The sequence below is a fragment of the Schistocerca americana genome, chromosome 4, assembly GCF_021461395.2.
Source record: "Schistocerca americana isolate TAMUIC-IGC-003095 chromosome 4, iqSchAmer2.1, whole genome shotgun sequence".
In the NCBI taxonomy this organism is placed as follows: Eukaryota; Metazoa; Arthropoda; class Insecta; order Orthoptera; family Acrididae; genus Schistocerca; species Schistocerca americana.
Window position 1 is genome coordinate 825,957,017 of NC_060122.1, and position 24,578 is coordinate 825,981,594.

The 24,578-nt window shown below is 45.6% G+C and overlaps 1 protein-coding gene and 1 pseudogene across 1 annotated transcript in view; one reads left to right on the plus strand and one right to left on the minus strand.

Moving 5' to 3' along the window:
• The window catches only part of LOC124613835, a 347,299-nt gene that overhangs the window by 90,489 nt on the left and 232,232 nt on the right, over positions 1-24,578 (minus strand). Inside the window, exons 12-13 of the mRNA XM_047142557.1 lie at positions 13,178-13,479; positions 2,815-3,052 (exon numbers count right to left, since the gene is read on the minus strand). Of these exons, the coding sequence (XP_046998513.1) occupies positions 2,815-3,052; positions 13,178-13,479 (540 nt within the window). The remainder of the gene's footprint in view (positions 1-2,814; positions 3,053-13,177; positions 13,480-24,578) is intronic.
• On the plus strand, positions 16,832-16,949 carry LOC124614583 (annotated as a pseudogene).

Consider the following 24,578-nt stretch of genomic DNA (forward strand, 5'->3'; position numbering starts at 1 on the left):
GGCGAGGACCATTCGCAACCGTCTCCGGTCCCGCACACCGTTAGGTCGTCTTCCGCTCACGCCCCAACATCGTGCAGCCCGCCTCCAGTGGTGTCGCGACAGGCGTGAATGGAGGGACGAATGGAGACGTGTCGTCTTCAGCGATGAGAGTCGCTTCTGCCTTGGTGCCAATGACGGTCGTATGCGTGTTTGGCGCCGTGCAGGTGAGCGCCACAATCAGGACTGCATACGACCGAGGCACACAGGGCCAACACCCGGCATCATGGTGTGGGGAGCGATCTCCTACACTGGCCGTACACCACTGGTGATCGTCGAGGGGACACTGAATAGTGCACGGTACATCCAAACTGTCATCGAACCCATCGTTCTACCATTCCTAGACCGGCAAGGGAACTTGCTGTTCCAACAGGACAATGCACGTCCGCATGTATCCCGTGCCACCCAGCGTGCTCTAGAAGGTGTAAGTCAACTACCCTGGCCAGCAAGATCTCCGGATCTGTCCCCCATTGAGCATGTTTGGGACTGGATGAAGCGTCGTCTCACGCGGTCTGCACGTCCAGCACGAACGCTGGTCCAACTGAGGCGCCAGGTGGAAATGGCATGGCAAGCCGTTCCACAGGACTACATCCAGCATCTCTACGATCGTCTCCATGGGAGAATAGCAGCCTGCATTGCTGCGAAAGGTGGATATACACTGTACTAGTGCCGACATTGTGCATGCTCTGTTGCCTGTGTCTATGTGCCTGTGGTTCTGTCAGTGTGATCATGTGATGTATCTGACCCCAGGAATGTGTCAATAAAGTTTCCCCTTCCTGGGACAATGAATTCACGGTGTTCTTATTTCAATTTCCAGGAGTGTATTTCAAATATGCATCTGAGTGCCCAGTGTGTCCATACGGACACGTTATGTTACAGACAAACTAAGACAGAGAAGGGTCAAATAATAGGTTATATGCACTACTTAGATGCACAATAAGTCAAAAAATTGAAAATAAATTTAAATCTCCAATTTTGAAAAATTCGGGCAGTTAAGGGTTAATAAATTATTATAAAGTGTTGTTAAGCTGTGTTGACATAAATTTTGCTGTAGTTTGCCTAAAATTATGTGGCCCTGTGATGTGGCTGTATGGTTGCTGCTGCGTACAAGCCAGCGCCCTCATAACAGTAAGTACTGTGGATGGTAGGGGGTTCTCTTCCTGCCATATTGGTGATAGACGCCAAAAGTATTTGGTGGATACCACAGACAGCGAAGCGGACTATTCTCAGCTAGTAGTCTATAATTCGCGTGTTGACATACACACTGAAGTGAAAAAAGTCATGGGACAGCTCCTAACATCGTGTCAGACCTGCCGGCCTACTGGAGTAGGTCGATGTGGAATGGACTCAACAAGTCGCTGAAAGCTCCCTGCAGAAATATTAAGCCATGCTGCATCTATAGCTATCTATTGCGAAAGTGTTCCCGGTGAACGGTTTTGTGCATGAAACGACCTCTCGATTACGTCACATGTATGTTCGATGGAATTTATGACAGACGATGTAGGTTGCTAAATCATTTTCTGGAACTGTTGAGAATGTTCTTCAAACCGGTCGTGAAGATCTGGTCTGGTGACATGATGTCATTGTTTGGGAACATGAAGTCCAAGAGTGGTTGGAAATGGTCACCAACTAGCCGAAAATAACCATTTAGAGTCAATGATCGGGTCAGTTGGACCAGAGGACCAAGTCCATTCCATGTAAACACAGCCCACACCATTACGGAGCGACCACCAGCTTGCAGAGTGTCTTGTTGACAACTTGGCCTCGTGAGGCCTGCGCCAGACTCGAATCCTACCATCAGGTCTTACCAAGAGAAATCGGGACTCACCTGACCAGAGGCAGTACAGGCGATGTGCTTTTAGCAAAGGCACTCGCGTCGGTTGTCTGCCATAGCCCGTTAGCGCCAAATTTCGCCACACTGTGCTAACGGATAAGCTCGTTGAACGTACCACATTGCTTTCTGCGGTTGTTTCACGCAGTGTAGCTTGTGTGTCGGTACTGACCATCTCTACACAAACGCCGCTGCTCTCGGTCGTTAAGTGAAGGCCGTCGGCCACTGCGTTGTCGGTGATGAGAGGTTACGCCTGGCATCTGGTATTCTCACAACACTCTTCACACTGTGGATCTCGGAATATTGAATTCCCTAACGATTTCAGAAACAGAATATCTCACGCGTCTTGCTCCTACTACCATCCCACGCTCGAAGTGTAGTAATTCCCATCATGTCGCTATAATCACGTGAATCACCTGAGCACATATGACAGCTCAGTCAATGCACTGCCCTTTTATAACTCGTGTATGCGATACTACCGTCTGTATATGTGCATATCGCTATCCCATGACTTTTTTTCACCGCAGTGTATAGTGCTCAACCACTGTCAGTGTAATTCCTTACAAGTTTCCAGATTTTCGATAATCCAGGTAACTTACATGCAGCCCCACCTAGTCGGACTAAACGAGGAACTACTGTATAGTAAACGGCTGTTTTCGGTAAAGACGTGTATATTTGGAATTGCCCGTGTGTGTTTGCTGTTCCCTTGCGCTCCCAGGAGGTGATGGGGGAGGGAGGGGAGGGGGCAGTAGACGACAGTGTGGGAGGCGGCGGAGTGCGGCGCGCGTCACCTTGCAGAGCATCCTGGCCAGCATGTCCCTGAAGAACTCGAGGTCGTCCCTGGCGAGCGCGGCCGCCAGCACGGCCCGCGGGCGCTCCTCCGCGGCGGCGGCGGCCGCGCAGCAGCGCAGGTGCGAGGGCTGCCGGTGCGGCAGGGGCGCGCGGGCCCTGCGCCGCGGCTGCGGCAGGTAGCCCCAGCAGAAGAAGAGCGCCGCGAAGTACTCGGTGAAGGTGCGGTGCACGAAGCGCGGCCGGCCGCTGCCCGCGTCCGCGCCGTACACGATGCCCGTCTGCTCGTGCGCCGCCACGTCCGCCAGCGCCGCCTCTCCGTCCTCGTCCTCGTCTTCGTCCGCGTCCTCCAGCTCCCCCAGCAGCAGCGACGCCTCCTCCGGCGAGAACAGCGCCCTGCGCACCAGGCCGACACCTGCATCTGCTTCTACATCTACCGGGCGGCTATGATTACACTCTCCCCATTTAACACGTTGTTGTTGTTGTGGTCTTCAGTCCTGAGACTGGTTTGATGCAGCTCTCCATGCTACTCTATCCTGTGCAAGCTTCTTTATCTCCCAGTACCTACTGCAACCTACATCCTTCTGAATCTGTTTAGTGTATTCATCTCTTGGTCTCCCTCTACGATTTTTACCCTCCACGCTGCCCTCCAATACTAAATTGGTGATCCCTTGATGCCTCAGAACATGTCCTACCAACTGATCCCTTCTTATAGTCAAGTTGTGCCACAAGCTCCTCTTCTCCCCAATTCTATTCAATACCTTCTGACTTGTTATGTGATCTACCCATCTAATCTTCAGCATTCTTCTGTAGCACCACATTTCGAAAGATTATATTCTCTTCTAGTCCAAAATATTCATCGTCCATGTTTCACTTCCATACATGGCTACACTCCATAAAAATATTTGAGAAACGACATCCTGACACTTAAATCTATACTCGATGTTAACAAATTTCTCTTCTTCAGAAATGCTTTCCTTACCATTGCCAGTCTACATTTTATATCCTCTCTACTTCGACCATCATCAGCTATTTTGCTCCCCAGATAGCAAAACTCCTTTACTACTTTAAGTGTCTCATTTCCTAATCTAATTCCCTCAGCATCACCCGACTTAATTCGACTACATTCCATTATCCTCATTTTGCTTTTGTTGATGTTCATCTCATATCGTCCTTTCAAGACACTGTTCATTCCGTTCAACTGCTCTTCCAAGTCCTTTGCTGTCTCTGACAGAATTACAATGTCACCAGTGAACCTCAAAGTTTTCATTTCTTCTCCATGCATTTTAATACCTACTCCGAATTTTTCTTTTGTTTCCTTTACTGCTTGCTCAATATACAGATTGAATAACATAGGGGACCGGCTACAACCCTGTCTCACTCCCTTCCCAACCACTGTTTCCCTTTCATGTCCCTCGACTCTTATAAATGCCATCTGGTTTCTGTACAAACTGTAAATAGTCTTTCGCTCCCTGTATTTTACCCCTGACACCTTCAGAATTTGAACGTTAACACGTTATAACACGGAAGCTAATAACTGTGCGAGTACCAAGCTTCTTAGCATTAATGTCTGGAGTATGGGGTGCACGATTTCCATGTGTCACGGCACTACCGTCCAGTTCCAAATACGGCCAGCAGGTACCGTGATTATACTCTCGCCGACGGCTACTCGCACAACTTCGAAGTCGTCTGGGCTGCTGCGAGTTCCGCCCCGATGGAACTAGTCCCGTGGGAACTCTGAACTCTGGAACTCGGCGGCAGACCAGCAGGTTCCAGCGAGAGCATTCCATCCAGACCACCAGGCACCGCACATGGCGACTATAGACATTGTAGGCGTGCCACACCTTTTGCTGCACATGTGGGGTCACGTGCCAAAAGCAGGACCGCACGGATCCTTTCGTGCGACAGCTATTTACGCCAGTGCGCAAACGTAGCAGAGCAGTTCAATTGCAGCGAGAAATCGACCAGAAGATCTCCGCTACGCCTTGCTCTGGGCTTCGCCACCATTTTCCAGGACAGCACGCCGCCTCCACTACCTGGACCTTAAAAGTGATCCGTGACATGCAAGCTGCAAATTGGTATAATTTCTACTGTTTCTTTTCTTCAGCGAGAAGATAGTGTCAACACTTTACTTTGTACATCTGTCCTTGCTGGACTTTGAAATTTTTTTGAGCTGTTTGACAGTCCATGCTTCTCCTGTGGAGTACCGCTGCATGATTCACACATTAACAAAAGTTTTGCATCACCTCGGTCCCGAGAGTTCCGGAACCTGTACAGAAAACTGGAACAGATATCAACATAAACATAATTTTCGCCCTTTTTATTGCTCATGAAAACCACACATTGCATATTGTACCACCATACAGCGAGACTTTCAGAGGTGGTGGACTAGATCGCTGTACACACCGGTACCTCTAATACCCAGTAACACGTCCTCTTACATTGTTGCATGCTTGTATTCGTCATGGCATACTATCCATAAGTTCATCAAGGCACTCTTGGTCCAGATTGTCACACTCCTCAACGGCGATTCGGCGTAGATCCCTCAGAGTGTTTGCTGGGTCACGTCGTCCATGAACAGCTCTTTTCAATCTATCACAGGCATGTTCGGATAGGGATCATGTCTGGAGAACATGCTCGCCACTCTAGTCGAGCGATGTCGCTATCATGGAGGAAGTCATTCACAAGATGTGTACGATGGGGGGGGGGGGGGGCGCAATTGTCGGCCATGAAGACGAATACCTCGTCAATATCCTGCTGATACGGTTGCTCAATCGGTCGGAGGATGGCAGACACGTATCGTACAGCTGTTACGGCGCTCTACATGACCACCAGCGGCGTACGGCGCCACATAATGCCACCCCAAAACAGCAGGGAACCTCCACCTTGCTGCACTCGCTGGACAGTGTGTCTAAGGCGTTCAGTCTGACCGGGTTGCCTACAAACACGCCTCCGACGATTGTCTGGTTGCAGGAATATGCGACACTCATAGGTGAAGAGAACGTGATGCCAATCCTGAGCGGTCCATACGGTATGTTGTTGGGCCCATCTGTACCATGCTACATGGTGTCGTGGTTCCAAAGATGGGCCTCGCCATGGACGTCGGTAGTGAAGGTGTGCACCATGCAGACTACTGCACACAGTTTGAGTCGTAACACGACGTCCTGTGGTTGCACGAAAACCATTATTCAACATGGTGGCGTTGCTGTCAGGGTTCCTCCGAGCCATAATCTACAGGTAGCGATCATACATTACAATAGCAGCCCTTGGGCGGCCTGAGCGAGGCATGTCATCGACAGTTCCTGTCTCTCTGTATCTCCTCCATGTCCGAACAACATTGCTTTGGCTCACTCTGAGACGCTTGGACACTTCCCTTGTTGAGAGCCCTTCCTGGCACAAAGTAACAATGCGGACGCGATCGAACCGCGGTACTGACCGTCTAGGCATGGTTGCACAACAGACAACACGAGTCGTGTACCTTCTTCCTGGTGGAATGACTGGAACTGATCGGCTGTCGGACCCCCTCTATCTAATAAGCGCTGCTCATGCATGGTTGTTTACATCGTTGGATGGGTTTAGTGACATCTCTGAATCGTCAAAGGGACTGTGTCTGTGATACAATATCCACAGTCAACATCTTCGGGAGTTCTGGGAACCGAGTTATGCAAAACTTTTTGTGATTCGTGTACTTCGAAAGTGTTTTCTTTCCGCGACATAAACTAGAGAGTGTGTGGACTTGGTTCTCAATTCGTAGAACTGAGGAACTAGCTTCAAGCCGAATTTAACTTTATTCAGATTTCGAAATCCAACTCACTTTTAAGGATTGTTGTTATTAATTGCATACATAGAGGAGCTTAATTACTCGTTTGTGGGATACATGAACGTTAAATTTGTTTGTCACTGAAGAACTATTGCTTGTTTGTTCGCTTTTGGAAACATTTTGATTAATTTCAGACTTAGAGAATTTTACCTTCATAATGCATTCAGGATTTTGTTCACGCACCTCAGGGTACCTCTATACCTCACGGTTTTCGCAGCGAGTGCGCAAACGTGAACAATACTTTCCGACTCTGTAACCGTCAGTGGCTTGCTGACGTCACGGGATCGCGAGAAATCCAGACCTGGGCCGCGATTTGTCTGAAACCACGCGGACGGACGTCGTGGTGACGAAGCCGCCACGCTACCGTAACGGCTCGTGGCAGAGCAGAAGACGCCCTCGGCCAGCGACCACAGACGGGGTGGATGCCCCCTTCCCTCGCACGCCGCGAGGCCGTATAATTCAAATGTTGCGGCTGACCAAATTGCATTCCAAAAGGCTTACACGGATGTACATTGTCCCATTACATGCTGAGCTTCTGTCTTTCCGAGCATGGTTTATACGTATTTGCAGGAGACTTCTGAAAAACCGTTTAGTCTATCTTAATTGTAGTATTTTCGTTTATGGCGTCTTTATTACAATGGTGAGACTTCGTCCAGCGTTTTGTTAAACTGAAAGATACGTAAAAAGTATCCATAGTTTGATCCAAAGGTAAAGGTTTTTTAATAATACAAAAGAAATTTTGTATACATTTTTTTGAGATTACGTCAGAATATATACAGACTGAAGGAAAAGAGTGATATCGTTACCAAGCAGATGAGAGTAGTCTTGTATTTGAGAGTATTTATCTGTGTGTAAATATTACGAAGTGAATGGTTGGTTGGTTAATTTGGTGGAGGGGATCAAACGGCGTGGTCATCGGTCCTATAGGATTAGGGAAGGATGGGGAAAGAAGTCGGCCGTGCCCTTTCAAAGGAACCATGCCGGCATTTACCTGAAATGATTTAGGGAAATCACGGAAAGCCTAAATCAGGATGGCGGGACGCGGGTTTGAGCCATTGTCCTCCCAGTGTGCTAACCACTGCGCCGCCTCGCTCGGTGAAGTGAATGACAATGGTCATTATACTGTACATCTATCTTGTAAAAGTATGTGCGGGAATTTACAAACTATTAATCGCAGAGCCATCATTTTTCTGTTCAATTTCATAACTTTGTTTTACGTAGTCTCAAAACTAGTTACAGTTTTCCCAAAGATGAAGTACGACGGAATGTTTGGAGACATGTTGGTAACTCGCTCAATGGCTAATATTTTGAGACGACAGAATGTTGTTATAACTCACTACAGTAGTAAAACTGACGTTTTTTAATATATTATACTTCCTATCTTCGTAGTGTTCCTTTTAGCAGTCATGTGGTTGACCTCACATTCTTCGTTATTTAAGGTCAATTGCCAATTTTTGCACCATACAGATATTTTTTTCTAAATCGTATTGCAATTTGTTTTTATCTTCTGATGACTTGATTAGTAGGTAAACGACAGCGTCATCTGCAAACAACCTAAGACGGCTGCTCGGATTGTCTCCCAAATCGTGTATATAGATAAAGAATAGCATAGGACCTATAACACTACCTTGGGGATCGTCAGAAACCACTTCTGTTTTACTCGATGACTTTCCGTCAATTCCTACAGACTGTGACCTCTCTGATGGTACATCATGAATTCAGTCGCATAACGGATTTGATATTCCATGAGCAAATTCATGGCAAGCAGCCCCTGCGGTACAGTGTCAAAGGCCTTCTGGAAATCTAGGAATATGGAATCAATTTGAAATCCTTCGTCAACAGCACTCAACACTTCATGTGAATAAAGAGCTAGTTGTGTTTCACAAGAACGATGTTTCCTAAATCCATGCTGTCTCTGTGTCAATACACCATTCTCTTCGAGGTAATGCATAATGTTCGAACGCAATATATGTTCCAAAATCCTGCTGCATATCGACGTTAATGATATAGGCCTGTTGTTTAGTGGATCACTCCTATTGCCTTTCTTGACTATTGGTGTGAACTGTGCAACTTTCCAGACTTTGGGTATGGATCTTTAGTAGAGCGAGCAGTTGTATATGATTGCCAAGTACGGAGCTAATGCATCAGCATATTCTGAAAGGAAGTAGATTGGCATACAGTGTGGACCGGAAGACTTGCTCTTATTGAGTGATTTAAGTTTCTTCACTACTCCGAGGATATTTACTTATACGTAGGTCATGTTGGCAGCTGTCCTTGATTCCAGTTCTGGAATATTTGCTTCGTCTTTTTTGGTGAAGAAATTTCGGAAGGCTCTGTTTAGTAACTCAGCTTTAGCAGCACTGACATTGATAGTACTTCCATTGTTATTGCGCAGAGAAAACATTGATTGTGTCTTACCGCTAGCATACTTTACATACGACCAGAATCTCTTTGGATTTTCTACTGGGTTTCGAGATAAAATTTCGTTGTGGAAACTGTTACAAGCATCTCGCATTGAAGTCCACGCTAAATTTCGAGCTTCTGTAAGAGATCGTTAATCTTGGGGATTATGCGTTCGATTAAATTTGGCATGTTTTTTTTGGTTGTTTCTGCAAAAGTGTTCTGATCTGTTCTTAGTACCAAGAGGGACGAGCTCCGTCGTTTGTTAATTTATTTGATATAAATCTCTGAATTGGTGTCAATACCGTTTCTTTGAATTCAGCCACATCTGGTCTAGTCTTACACTGTTGGCTTGGAAATTGTCTCTCAGGAAGGCCTCCACTGAATTTTTTTATCTGCTTTTTTGAATAGGTATTTGTTTCGTTTAATTTTAGAGGATCTGGGAGTAGTGCTATTCAGTCTCAATACGAGAACCCTGTGTTCACTGATCCCTGTATCCGTTTTGATGCTTGTTATTAGCTCAGGGTTATTTGTTGTTAAACGGTCAAGTGTGTTTTCACAACAGTTTGCTGTTCCAATGGGCTATGAACTAATTGCTAGAAAGAATTTCCGGAGAATACGTTTTGCACAATTTCGGTAAATTGAGGTCCCCGCCAACTATAGTTGTATGAGACGGGTACGAAATTAGACTCAACATTTCTTTGAACATTTCAGCAATTGTATCATCTGAGCTGAGAGGTCGGTAAAAGGATCCAATTATTAATTTATTCCGGTTGCCAAGAATACCCTCTGCCCATACTAACTCACAGGAACTCTCTACTTCAATTCCGCTACAAGATAAGCTACTTCTAACAGCAACAAACACGCCATCGCCAACTGCATTTAGCCTATCCTTTCTGAACACCGTTAAGTCCTTCGCAAAAACTTCGGCTGAACATATCTCCGGATTTAGCCAGCTTTCAGTGCCTATAACGATTTGAGTACCACTGCTTTCTATTAACGCTTGGTGTTCTGGTACCTTACCAACTCAGCTAAGTTCCGACAAGTCCATTTTTCTCATTTGAAGTGGTGTTCTAAAAGTTTGTATTTTACAATGCTGCTAGTGATTACTGTTTCTGTTATCTCTCACCCCACGGACCCAAACAGCCACCTCTGTTGTGCAACCAGTTTCACATTTTGATTTTTCTAGTGTTTAGAACTAGCCTTCAGTGTAATAGTTTGATTGCAAATAAATAGTGTTGATCAGACCCCGGCGTTCCTAGAGTCTTCTACATCTACATCACATAGATACTCCGCTAGCCACCATACGGTGCGTGGCGGAGGGTACCTTGTACAACTACTTGTCATTTCCTTTCCTGTATCACTTGCAAATAGAGCGAGGGAAAACGACATCTACATGCCTCCGTATGAGTCCTAATTTCTCGTATCTATCTTCGCAGTGCTTACACGGAATGTATGTTGGCGGCAGTAGAATCGTTACGCAGTCAACTTCAAATGCCAGTTCCCTAAATTTTCTCGATAGTGTTGCTCGAAAAGAACGTCGCCTTCTCGCCAGAGATTCCTGTTTAAATTCCTGAAGCATCTGCGGGTCAGTTATGTGTTATTCGAACCTACCGGTAACAAATCTAGCAACCAGCCTCTGAATTGCTTCGATGTCTTCCTTCAATCAGACCTGCTAAGGATCCCAAACACTCGTGCTGTACTCAAGAATAGGTCGCCCAAGCGTCCTATATGCAGTCTGCTTTACAGGCGAACAATTGTTTTCTAAAATTCTCTCAGTAAACCGAAGTCAACCATTCGCCTCCTGCTGCGAACATCCTATCAAGTTCGAAAATCCGCACCTTTTGAAGTTGCAGTGTGATAATGTGCTGATCCAAGCTATCAACCAGCTTTCACTGGAAGTTTCTTCTTTCTGCATTTGTCCCTAACGACTCAGAAATCGCAGACTGATCTGCAAATCCCATCTTCCCTTTGTTCTGTGTTAGGACGCGACAAACCATACTTGTAAGGAGAACGGCCAACACATTTCACCCGGCCACATGCAGAAACGATAACCATCCTGTTTATATCAGGAATTTTGGAGACATTGGGTTAACTATACTACTACACATGTAATATAATGCAACAGTTGCCGGCCGCGGTGGTCTAGCGGTTCTAGGCGCGCAGTCCGGAACCGCGCGACTGCTACGGTCGCAGGTTCCAATCCTGCCTCGGGTATGGATGTGTGTGATGTCCTTAGGTTAGTTAGGTTTAAGTAGTTCTAAGTTCTAGGGGACTGATGACCACAGATGTTAAGTCCCATAGTGCTCAGAGCCATTTGAACCATTTGCAACAGTTCGTTCAGTTCTTAAAAGTAATGTTTGATTTCAGCTATAAATCAGAAAAGCTGTCATTTACACTTCACACAGCATGTAGTGACACAAGGTCTGCTTTCCAGAGTCCGCACAGGACACGATGGCTGATGAGCAATGAACAGTCTTCGTAAAATGCGCTGGGTGAGTTGATTCGTTTGTTCGGAAGTGGAGGACAACATTGTTTGTCCACTTTCAAGCGGTTGGCTGCGTGCTGTGAAGACAGAATCGAGGCGATCACTTTACAATCTTTCTCAAACGATTGTACAGAAACTATTCAGTAAAAAAAATTAGTTTGATTTACTTATAGATTTATACGTATGCTTCTTGCTGATGTGTCCAGCATTTCGTTAATGTTCATAGATATTGTGATATTTGCATTTAAGTAAAACAGTCCACAAAACTCAAAAAGTATGCAAGAAAAAAATAGGAATCGCTATGATTTTACGTTTGGTGCATCTTACATAATATGTTGGAGCAAATGAAATTTAACTAGCATATTGAATTTTCCTTAAGACCTGGGAGGTAGCATCTATCTATCATCAATTTCGAGGAAATATGTTTGATGTGGCACACTCATTTGTGATTGCTTGTGACAGCGATAAAGCCAGAATGAAATATCCACAACATATTTTATAAACTGTTTGAGATATGGAAATGAGATTTTGGAAAAATATAGCATGCAAAGAGAAGAGTATTTTGCCGTATGATTATTGTGCAAAACGTCGTTATTACCGTGTTATTCCACTAATTTCAGGCTTTTCCAGTGAAAGAACATGGTTTTTAAGAGCGATCGATAGCTGATTAAATGATAAATGCTGTGAGTTCTAGAACAGCATGAGTGAAGAAAAAATGTTCAAATGTGTGTGAATTCCTAAGGGACGAAACTGCTGAGGTCATCAGTCCATAGACTTACACACTACTTACATTTACTTATGATAAGAACAACACACGCACCCATGCCCGAGGGAGGACTCGAACCTCCAGTGGGAGATGACATGGCGCCTCAAATCGCGCTACCACTCTGCGCGGCCATAGGTTAAGACATTACACGTTTATTTTTGTACCAAGGATATGTTTTTTCATGTTACTGACCTTACTTTTCTCAGTTCCTCACTTAATGAACTAAATGAACCAGTGTTTCAGAATTCTGTCGTTAGTGAGGTGACACTGTGTAAACTCCAGTGGCAAAACAAGCAAATTTTAACAAGACAATAAGAGAAATAATTAGATTTTACTAAAAATTCACCGCTCATGATGCTTCTCTGAAAGTTCAAATAGTTAACATGCCTGGCGAAAAAAAAAATTGCTAGTTTTCTTGCACTTGCAGCGAAATTCTTCCTTGATACTAACCAAAGCAGAGGTGACAGTAGATCTTTTTGAATGGTCATCATGCAAGTCCGGGTATGTAGGGCACCCACTTAATGTTTACAAAAAATGTGAATGTAGGCGTCAGTTTAGAGTGGCACTTCCCCTGCAGCACTCGGCATTTCCCCTACATTGCCTGCCTGCAACCCCCACCACTACCGCTCTCTCCACATGTACCTTGCTGATTGTGCATCTCCCGGCCACATTATTCTGTGCACACTCTACACTGATTAACATGTTGTTAGATATTGGTGTTAAATCTTAACATGGAAGAGGTAGGGGACATGGACTGTCTATATTATCTCTAATCTATGGATGGTCACCTTACTTAACATCATTTGTAATGGGTGAAAAACACTATATGTCGGATACTGCCAAACTGCAAAAAATGTCTGTTAGCATTTATATGTGGAGGGGAGCGTTACTTGGGGATGTGGCAACAATCAATCATGGCGTCATTGAGGCTGCTTTGCGGTCTTTGAGGATCTCTGTCCCTGTAGAGTCACAGGTTGACAGACAAAGACATGGTTGCAGAACCCTGAGTGCTGTGTGAAGGACTGTTTATCATACACACTCACTCACCTGAGAGCAAAGACGATGATGGTTTCCTGGTATGCATCCCGACCGGCTGCAGCTTCCCAGCCAGTGTGCGACTCGTGCATGGCCATTTTGCGCTTCTCGAGCTGGTAGATGTCCGCCTTCTTGTTGAAGAACGTCTCGTAGAGGCGGCACAGGTCGATAGCGCCGTCGGAGAGCACCTGCGAGCCGTCCTCGCCGGTGGCGACCTCGGCCAGCATGGCGGCGTGCAGCGGAACCTCCAGGAAGCTGAGCGCCTGCCGCCTCAGGCTCGTCCGCTCCTGCAGGGCCTCCACCTGCCGCAGCACCTGCAGACGTTCCGAGGGGGTAACGTTACCCACTGACGTTCACACGCCACAAGGCGGGGGCCAGTTCCACAGTACTAACGCAACCTTTAGCCATCTGTGGCGACTTTATGTCCCGTAGCCATTAGACCGTGGTCCGTTCTGTTTCTGTGCCTAAAGTTCTGTCTCGGAATGCTCGAGTCATCAATAAACTCACCTAGCCGAACTGTTTTGTACCTATATTCTCGACTGAAGAGCCAATGAAACTGGTACATCTGCCTTATATCGTGTAGGGCTACGGCGAGCACCCAGAAGTGCCGCAACATCTCAAGTAGTGCTGGAGCGAACTGACACTATGAATCCTACAGGGCTGTCCATAAATCCGTAAGAGTACAAGGTGGTGGAGATCTCTTATGAACAGCACATTGTAAGGCATCCCAGATATGCTCAATAATGTTCATGCCTGGGGAGTTTGGTGGCCAGCAGAAGTGTTTAAACTCCTGGCACCACTCTAGCAATTCTGGACGTGTGGGGTGTCTCATTGTCCTACTGGAATTGCCCAAGTCCGCCAGAATGCACAATGGACATGAATGGATGCAGGTGATCAGACAGGATGTTCTCCTACGTGTCACTTGTCAGAGTCGTGTCTAGACGTGTCTCGGGTCCCATATCACTCCAACTGCACACATCCCACACCATTATAGACCCTCCACCAGCTTGAAGAATCTCCTGCTGACATGCAGTGTCCACGTATTCATGAGGGCGTCTCCATACCTGTACATCTACATCTACATTTATACTCCACAAGCCACCCAAAGGTGTTTGGCGGAGGGCACTTTCTGTGCCACTGTCATTACCTTCATTTCCTATTCCAGTCGCGTATGGTTCGCGGGAAGAACGACTGCCAGAAAGGCTCTGTGCGCACTCCAATCTCTCTAATTTTACATTCGTGATCTCCTTGGGAGGTATAAGTAGGAGCAGGCAATAAATTCGATACCTCATCCAGAAACACACTCTCTTGAAATCTGGACAGCAAGCTACACCGCGATGCAGAGCGCCTCTCTTGCAGAGTCTGCCACTTGAGTTTGCTAAACATCTCCGTGATGCAATCACGCTTACCAAATAACCCTGTAACGAAACGCGCCGCTCTTCTTTGGATCTTCTCTATCTCCTCTGTCAACCTGACTTGGTACGGATCCCACACTGATGAGCAATACTCAAGTATAGGTCGAACGAGTGTTTTGTAAGCCAATTCCGTCCACATGATATAACTTGGAACGAGACTTGTCCGACCAGGAAACATGTTTCCAGTTATCAACAATCTAATGTCAGTGTTGATGGACCCAGCCGAGGCATAAAGCTTTGTGACCTGCAGTCATCAAGGGTACAAAGGTGGGTCTTTGGCTGCAAAGCCCATATCGATCATGTTTCGTTGAATGGTTTGCACGCTGACACTTGTTGTTGGCCGAGCATTTGCGGTAGATTCTCTTCAGTCGTCGTTGGTAGTGTTCTTGCAGGATCTTTTTCCGGCCGCAGCGATGTCCGAGATTTGATGTTTTACCGGATTCCTGATATTCATGGTTGTTGTTGTTGTGGTCTTCAGTCCAGAGACTGGTTTGATGCAGCTCTCCATGCTACTATATCCTGTGCAAGCTTCTTCATCTCCCAGTACCTACTGCAACCTACATCCTTCTGAATCTGTTTAGTGTATTCATCTCTTGGTCTCCCTCTACGATTTTTACCCCCCCCCCTCCCCCACGCTGCCCTCCAATACTAAATTGGTGATCCCTTGATGCCTAAGAATATGCCCTACCAACTGATCCCTTCTTCTAGTCAAGCTGTGCAACAAATTTCTCTTCTCTCCAATTCTATTCAATACCTCCTCCTTAGTTATGTGATCTACCCATCTAATCTTCAGCATTCCTCTGTAGCACCACATTTCGAAAGCTTCTATTCTCTTCTTGTCTAAACTATTTATTGTCCACGTTTCACTTCCATACATGGCTACACTCCATACAAACACTTTCAGAAACGACTTCATTACACTTAAATCTATACTCGATTTTAACAGATTTCTCTTCTTCAGAAACGCTATCCTTGCCATTGCCAGTCTACATTTTATATCCTCTCTACCTCGACCATCATCAGTTATTTTGCTACCCAAGTAGCAAAACTCATTTGCTACTTTATTGTATCATTTCCTAATCTAATTCCCTCAGCATCACCTGACGTAATTCGACTACATCCCACGATCCTCGTTTTGCTTTTGTTGATGTTCATCTTATATCCTCCTTTCAAGACACTGTCCACTCCGTTCAGCTGCTCTTTCAGGTCCTTTGCTGTCTCTAACAGAATTACAATGTCATCGGCGAACCTCAAAGTTTTAATTTCTTCTCCATCGATTTTAATTCCTACTCCGAATTTTTCTTTTGTTTCCTTTACTGCTTGCTCAATATACTGATTGAATAACATTGGGGATATGCCACAACCCTGTCTCACTCCCTTCCCAACCACACCTTTCATACCTATCGACTCTTATAACTGCCATCTGGTTTCTGTACAAATTGTAAATAGCCTTGTAATAGCAATTGTAATAGCTCGATCATATTCGTGGTACTCTCGTGAAATTGTTGTACAGGAAAATCCCCACTTCATCACTACCTCGGAGATGCTGTCTCCCCTCGCTTGTCTACTCTCTCTAAGAGACAAATAGGTCACTATGTCCTAAACGATCTCGAGTTTCTAGGCAAGAAGAATCATCTAAAGGAAAATTTTGCTCCCATTCGTTAAAACAGTGACACGCCACACTAGCGGAGTGCTAAGAAGACAGGATATTGACACAGTGTTTAAACCAAAAAAAAACTTGTATCAGTATTGGGAAACTGCGGACATGCGATCGCCTCTTGTTACAGCCAAAGTATACAAAATCCCTTACACAGCAACTAGAAAAAGAAACAATAAGACTCGAGTTAAAAATCACAAGAGGAATAGTCTTTTGGGAAACTCGACAGTAGCGCATCGTACACTGGGATTAGGGGACAACCAAATTCGCTTCTCCGGAAATATGGTTTTATAATGGTCCAACCATTACTACCTTAAGACGCACAGGGGCCATAGAAATTCAAAAGCCCAAAAACATCTGTTATAAGAAGCGACTGCAATCAGACAAGTTGTGGGCCTTAAGAGCTAAATGAATCACATAGCGCCAACTCCCACCCCCGTGCCTCCTCGCCCTACAAGCTCCATAACACAAGTTTGTGCAACTGCGTGGTCACAGACAACGGGATGACGTGAAGAACAGACTGTTGCACGGATACGTATAAACAGATCGGCTCGCTGAGCTTATTTAAATTTGAAACTGCTATCTGAGTCTTTGGCCAACGGCCTTGCCGCATTGGATACACCGGTTCCCGTTAGATCACCGAAGTTAAGCGCTGTTGGGCGTGGCCGGCACTTGGATGGGTGACCATCCAGGCCGCCATGCGCTGTTGCCATTTTTCGGGGTGCACTCAGCCTCGTCATGCCAACTGAGAAGCTGCTCGACCGAATAGTAGTGGCTTCGGTCAAGAATACCATCATAACGACCGGGAGAGCGGTGTGCTGACCCCACGCCCCTCCTATCCGCATCCTCCTCGGAGGATGACACGGCAGTCGGATGTTCCCGGGTGGCCACTCGTGGCCTGGAGACGGTGTGCTATCTGTCTTTAAGGCCTCTAATGATGTGTCGAGCATTAGAAGTCGGGACGTCAGGCACAAAAACACGCCTTGGACCACGGGCTGGAGGGCATGAGACCAAAACCGCCAAGAATGTCTGGAAAGCTTGTATCGTATGATGAAAACCTTTAAAGTCTTCGATGTGTCATCAGAATTACTCTGTGACGCAGTTTAAAATGTCCTAATTTGCGGCACAAAGGGCATTCTGGGAAGGAAAAGTGTGTTCATTGAATGGGTGTCGCCTAGAGAAAGCCGGCCAAATTGAGACCGGCAGCGAGTCTACTTCCAGTCACTGTCAGGTGCCGAAACTGCTGCCTCACGTGAGTACGCGGTAACTCTCGGTCCTTTACAGCTGTGTGAAGCTGTTTACGCCCCTTACATGCCCTACCAGGCCTGGTAAAAACACCTAAGGACGTTCTATCTAATCATTTACATTCCTGTGTATGGAGTGTACATGTATGAAGTTACACTGATGTCTATCCATCTCGTCTATATGCTCCGCTAATTACGTCAGGCAGTAAATATGTTTTTTCTTTCAGTATAAGTTTTCATCAATACTAACACCCAAGAATTTAGAACATTCTGTCCTGTTTATTATATATTGTTTGAACACTGTACAAGCAGAAGATACTGCAGTTTTGATAGTACAAAGGTGGACGAGCTGTGTTTTTTCAGTGTTGAATTTTGTCTATTTATGATGAGCCATTTAATAAATTTAACAAAAATTCATTTACTTCCAGCTGAGAACACGGCATTTCCCAGATATTTATTTATAACTCTGTCCGAGATTTCATATGCGTGGAATTTATTTTTGACTTACGAAGCTATATGTACGCAATGTTCGAAGTAGTGTGATTGGAGACATGAGTGGTGAGCTTGTTTGTTCCACTGTCACGGGAGAGAGCCACACAGAGCTAAAGTTAAGTGATATTAAGATCCATGTCCGCAACACGCAGCGTCTGCCCTTGTAGTTTGTTTGCGGTCATGGCATAACGTAAGCTCACCAGGAATCGGACGTATTTAAAGCGAAATGGTAAATTTTCAGGAACTGCATGCGAGATCCGGGGTATAAAAACTCGGTTGTTTGTATTAGTTCTTATAAAAATTTCCGCTTCCACGCTGTTACTTTGGAGAGAGGTAACTTTAAGCCTGCATGAGTCAAGGGTTCTGAGCATCGGGATAAGACATGACGCTCTTGATCACAGTTACGTCGCGCCTCGCTTTGGGAAGGAGTTTCCAAAGAGCGAGTTAAAGCTTGATGTTCTCGAGCCGCAGCAAGTCTCTTCTCACGATCCTCTTTAGATTCTTGAGACTGCAGGGTCCTCAGTCTTTTAACCGTTCTGGTGTACTCGGGAAGTCTCGGCCGTTTTCTAAGCGTTTTTATTCGTAAAGAAAACGAAAATGTAATTAGTATTTCGTAGCAAAGACTATAAATAAAACCTATCGAAAGAAGTAAAGCAATATCGTTAAGTTTTTAATACACAAAGCGAAGTCTATCCAACGAAGTTCAATGTTACTTTGTATTCGTAAAGATAAAATAGTGGCACTTAATTCCGTCCCAGACGTTAACTTCCGAAAATATTTCTGTCACTTAATTAAAAATGAACTTTTCTAGTAAAGAAGTCAAATATAAATAAAACCTATCAAAAGAAGCAAAGCAATGTCGTTAAGCTTTTCATAGGCAAAGCGAAATCAGTAAAACCACACATCCTAGCCAAGTAAATTCACTGTTAGTCTGCATACATACAGATAAGATTGCGGCACTTAATACTGTCAATGACGTAAACTTCCGAAAATACATCTATCACGGAGTTCGAAAACAAACAACGCCACCTGTTGGTTCTTTTATGTATTATGAAACTAACAGTGGCATCTATTGGTTCTGTGGTGTACTATACTGTGATAATTAAGTCTATAACATAAGCTATTTTCAATTTTTCTGATTTTTTAAAGAAATTCAGTCATCGTTTAGCCTCTAATCCGAGGAGTTAAAATTGTGTCTAAAGGGAGGTGTGCCCATGATGGACGTCCTGCAGTCTTCAAATCTTATCTGAAATCAAAAAGCAAAGACTATTCTTAATCCGTAGGATATTGCACATGGAGCAACAGCATAGTTCTTTGATATTTGAAAAAAAAAATTAAATGACGGCCGTTTGAAACAAAGATGTAGCTTTCTCATGTACCTTTTTTTGGAATGACTAATAAGTAAATTAAAATAAAAAAGAATTAGCCTGTTACTCCTTGTGGACAGGCCGGAGGTGTACCTCAGGCTGACGGAATGGATTGCAGGCACATTGATAAAAATTTCTTTCTGAAATTTGACTGAACTACTCCTCAGGTATGTCTGCAAGGAGTAATAGGCAAATTTTTTTATTTCAAAGTATTCACTAGTTATTGCAAAAAAAAGTTACGTGACAAAACTACATGCGTTTCAAGTGTCTGTTATTTTATTATTTTTTTAAATTTCAAAAATCTATTCTATTACTTGATGCACAATATGCTATAGGTTGAGAATACTGTTTGCTCTTTGACTTGGGATAATATCTGCAGACTGCCGGACTTGCATCATGGGAACACCTCATTTTGGACGGAGCAACTTCAAATGCTTAACAGTAACTTAATTTCTTAAAAAAATCAGAACATTTTAGCCAAGAACCAATAAATAACATGAAAAAAGAGGAACATTGATTGCTTCATCAGCTTTTCATAGAAAAAAATCGTAAAAATCGCTCATTTACGGACTGACTGATGGGAATGGATTCTTAAGCTGAATAGAAAGTTTTAGATAATACTTTAAATCACCGTAAATTTTTTTTTTTCGTGATCCGATTCTGGTTAAATAAAGCCCATACGCTTCCCCGGCTACGCTCAAGTTATCCGTGAAGACCCCGTGATAATTCTTCTAGTAGTTTTGGTGATTAGCACGCTCAAACAAACAGGAATACATATCGGTTTTACAGTTTATTAATAACACGGGTTTTCTCTGTTGATACTTATTTGCTCATCGTGGCGCTAATACTTTATGATCAGCAAGATGGAAAAATTTTCCCCTCATGGTTCAAATGGCTCTGAGCACTATGGAACTTAACTTCTGAGGTCATCAGTCCCCTAGAACTTAGAACTACTTAAACCTATCTAACCTAAGGATATCACACACATCCATGCCCGAGGCAGGATTCGAACCTGCGACCGTAGCGGTCACGCGGTTTCAGACTGTAGCGCCTAGAACCGCTCGACCATCCCGGCCGACTTCCCCTCATGTTTTAAATAAAGTGGCAGATACCCAAAACAGACCAAGAACAGTAACAGGCCCATCACCGAACGTTGTTCAACGTCCAGTATTTCGTAACACATTATCAACAGTGCCCCAGCATTCTGTATATTTTTTTTTCTACCTCATCTGCCAGTTTTACGCTATTATTTCTCGATCATTATTTCTGTCTTACACGAGTGAACTCCTTCTCCAGATTTGATGCCTTCTTTACTGCTGCCATGAATATCCGTTAGTTCATCTTGATTCCCAGTTCCGCATACCATATTGTTGATAAAGCTGCCATTACTGTAATACCATATAGTCATTACAATATCTATTACCACTGTAACATAATAACATAAATAATTCCGCACTCAGGGAATGAGTGAAGGGGGAGCAGATTCCTGCACCACCACTCAAGGCAAGGTCCCAGTGGTGGTGGTTTGCTGTTGCCTTCCTCCGACCTGTTATGAAGTGTATGTGTCTGTGACGTGGGTATGACTGTGGTGAGTGTTTGGAAGAGTGCAGCATTGGGTCTTGTGTTGTCATGGATGAAGAGGAGGGAGAGGGTGAAAACCTGTGCCTGCACACAGCCATCCCCTCTTGAAAAGGGCCAAGGGGACTGCCAGGGTTCACGTCCCCATCTGGTGGGCAAATCACCATCAACAGTGTCACATGCCTACACTTCAGGGGACACTGCGGAAAGGTCAGAAATTTAATCCAGGACACTGGCACCCGGGCTGGTGAGCACAAACTTTGCATCACCACCTCTCCTCCTATAGCCAGCCGAATACTGGCACTGAAAATTTCATCCCCCACCAGGATTAGAGCTGGCTTACCGCTCACTCGATCACCACTGCACAGGCATGCATTGGCGACCTCAGCTGTGGAGGCAGGAATTACTGTACTACCTTCATATTTAGTAGTTGTATAGATTTCCTCAGTCTCCTGTCCGCAAAGTGAACAGTCTTGAGCCATCTGATTGTATAAATTTTCTTAATTATGTGGAGAAGAAAGCTGGCTCTAATGAGGTGAGTAAAGTATTGATTTTTTTCCAGTCACTTGGCCAAGGTCAGACCAACACTTCACCTGATATATGCAGCGAGCTGCTACGAAATATATGTATACTTATATAAAATTATACACTTACATACTGTGTCAGAACTTGGCCAGTTTATGTACGGTTATGAAAGGGCTAAATATTGTTAATCTGAACATGGTTCGTAAATTAGTTACTTCAAAAATCTGCTTTTTGTAAAATTCTAAGAGGCATATAATGTTCCACATCCATGAGGATCTCCTCAGGACGGAGTTATGGAACGAAAAACTAATCTAATCTAATGTAATGTAATCTTAATGCTAGAACGTTCTGCTTTTGAAAGTAGATACAGTTTATCATAAAAATACATGGCAAAAATTTCCAGAAAGGTATCTGTTTTTCTTTTCGAATTATTCCACTTCTTTCGAAATACACTCCTGGAAATTGAAATAAGAACACCGTGAATTCATTGTCCCAGGAAGGGGAAACTTTATTGACACATTCCTGGGGTCAGATACATCACATGATCACACTGACAGAACCACAGGCACATAGACACAGGCAACAGAGCATGCACAATGTCGGCACTAGTACAGTGTATATCCACCTTTCGCAGCAATGCAGGCTGCTATTCTCCCATGGAGACGATCGTAGAGATGCTGGATGTAGTCCTGTGGAACGGCTTGCCATGCCATTTCCACCTGGCGCCTCAGTTGGACCAGCGTTCGTGCTGGACGTGCAGACCGCGTGAGACGACGCTTCATCCAGTCCCAAACATGCTCAATGGGGGACAGATCCGGAGATCTTGCTGGCCAGGGTAGTTGACTTACACCTTCTAGAGCACGTTGGGTGGCACGGGATACATGCGGACGTGCATTGTCCAGTTGGAACAGCAAGTTCCCTTGCCGGTCTAGGAATGGTAGAACGATGGGTTCGATGACGGTTTGGATGTACCGTGCACTATTCAGTGTCCCCTCGACGATCACCAGTGGTGAATGGCCAGTGTAGGAGCTCGCTCCCCACACCATGATGCCGGGTGTTGGCCCTGTGTACCTCGGTCGTATGCAGTCCTGATTGTGGCGCTCACCTGCACGGCGCCAAACACGCATACGACCATCATTGGCACCAAGGCAGAAGCGACTCTCATCGCTGAAGACGACACGTCTCCATTCGTCCCTCCATTCACGCCTGTCGCGACACCACTGGAGGCGGGCTGCACGATGTTGGGGCGTGAGCGGAAGACGGCCTAACGGTGTGCGGGACCGTAGCCCAGCTTCATGGAGACGGTTGCGAATGGTCCTCGCCGATGCCCCAGGAGCAACAGTGTCCCTAATTCGCTGGGAAGTGGCGGTGCGGTCCCCTACGGCACTGCGTAGGATCCTACGGTCTTGGCGTGCATCCGTGCGTCGCTGCGGTCCGGTCCCAGGTCGACGGGCACGTGCATCTTCCGCCGACCACTGGCGACAACATCGATGTACTGTGGAGACCTCACGCCCCACGTGTTGAGCAATTCGGCGGTACGTCCACCCGGCCTCCCGCATGCCCACTATACGCCCTCTCTCAAAGTCCGTCAACTGCACATACGGTTCACGTCCACGCTGTCGCGGCATGCTACCAGTGTTAAAGACTGCGATGGAGCTCCGTATGCCACGGCAAACTGGCTGACACTGACGGCGGCGGTGCACAAATGCTGCGCAGCTAGCGCCATTCGACGGCCAACGCCGCGGTTCCTGGTGTGTCCGCTGTGCCGTGCGTGTGATCATTGCTTGTACAGCCCTCTCGCAGTGTCCGGAGCAAGTATGGTGGGTCTGACACACCGGTGTCAATGTGTTCTTTTTCCATTTCCAGGAGTGTAGTAGAAACATATAGTAGACACATCAAAAGAAGATAGTCGTTGACTGTGCATATTGTATCACACTCACAGTCCCTATGACTGTTCAGAGATGTCATTAAACTCGCCCAAAGATGTAAACAAGGATACATGAGCAGCGCCTATTAGATGGAGGGGACCCGACAGCCGATCAGTTAGTTCCAGGAAGGAGGTACACGGCTCGTGTTGTATGTAGTTCAACCATGCCTTGACGGCCAATAACACAGTTCTATCGCGTCCGCATTGTTGCCTTGTGCCGGGAAGGGCTCTCAACAAGGTAAGTATCCAGGCGTCTCGGAGTGAACCAGAGCAATGTTGTTGGGACATGGAGCAGATACAGAGAGACAGGAACTGTCGATGACATTCCTTGCTCAGGCCGGCCAAGGGCTACTACTGCAGTGGATTGCCGGTACCTACGGATTATGGCTTGGACGAACGTTGACAGCAACGCCACCATGTTGGATAATGCTTTTCGTACAGCCATAGGACGCTGTGTTCCTACTCAAACTGCACAATAGGCTGCATATGATTCGCAACTGCACTCCAGACGTCCATGGCGAGGTCCATGTTTGCAAACACGACACCATGCAGCACGGTACAGATGGGCCCAACAACATGCCGAATGGACCGCTCAGGATTGGCATCACAATCTCTTCACGATGAGGTGGCATATACCTTCAACCTGACAATCGTCGGAGACGTGTTTGGAGGCAACCCGGTCAGGCTGAACGCCTTAGACACACTGTCCAGCGAGTGCAGCAAGGTGCAGGTTCCCTGATTGGAGTGACATTATGTGGGGCCGACGTACCCCGCTGGTGGTCATGGAAGGCGCCGTAACGGCCGTACGATACGTGAATGCCATCTTTTGACCAATAGTACAACCATACCGGCAGCATATTGGCGAGGCATTCGTCTTCGTGGACGAAAATTCGCGCCCGCATAGTGCACATCTAGTGAATGACTTCTTTCAGGATAACGACATCACTCGACTAGTGTGTCCAGCATGTTCTCCAGACATGAACCTTATCGAACATGCCTAGGATAGATTGATAAGGGCTGTTTATGGACGAAGTGACACACCAACCACTCTGAGGGATCTACGCCGAATCGCCGTTGAGTAGTGAGACAATCTCGACCAACATTGCTTTGTGGATAGTATGCCACGACGAATAAAGGCATGCATCAATGCAAGTGGACGTGCCACTAGGTATTTGATGCAAAACTTTTTTTGATGTGTGCATTAAAAT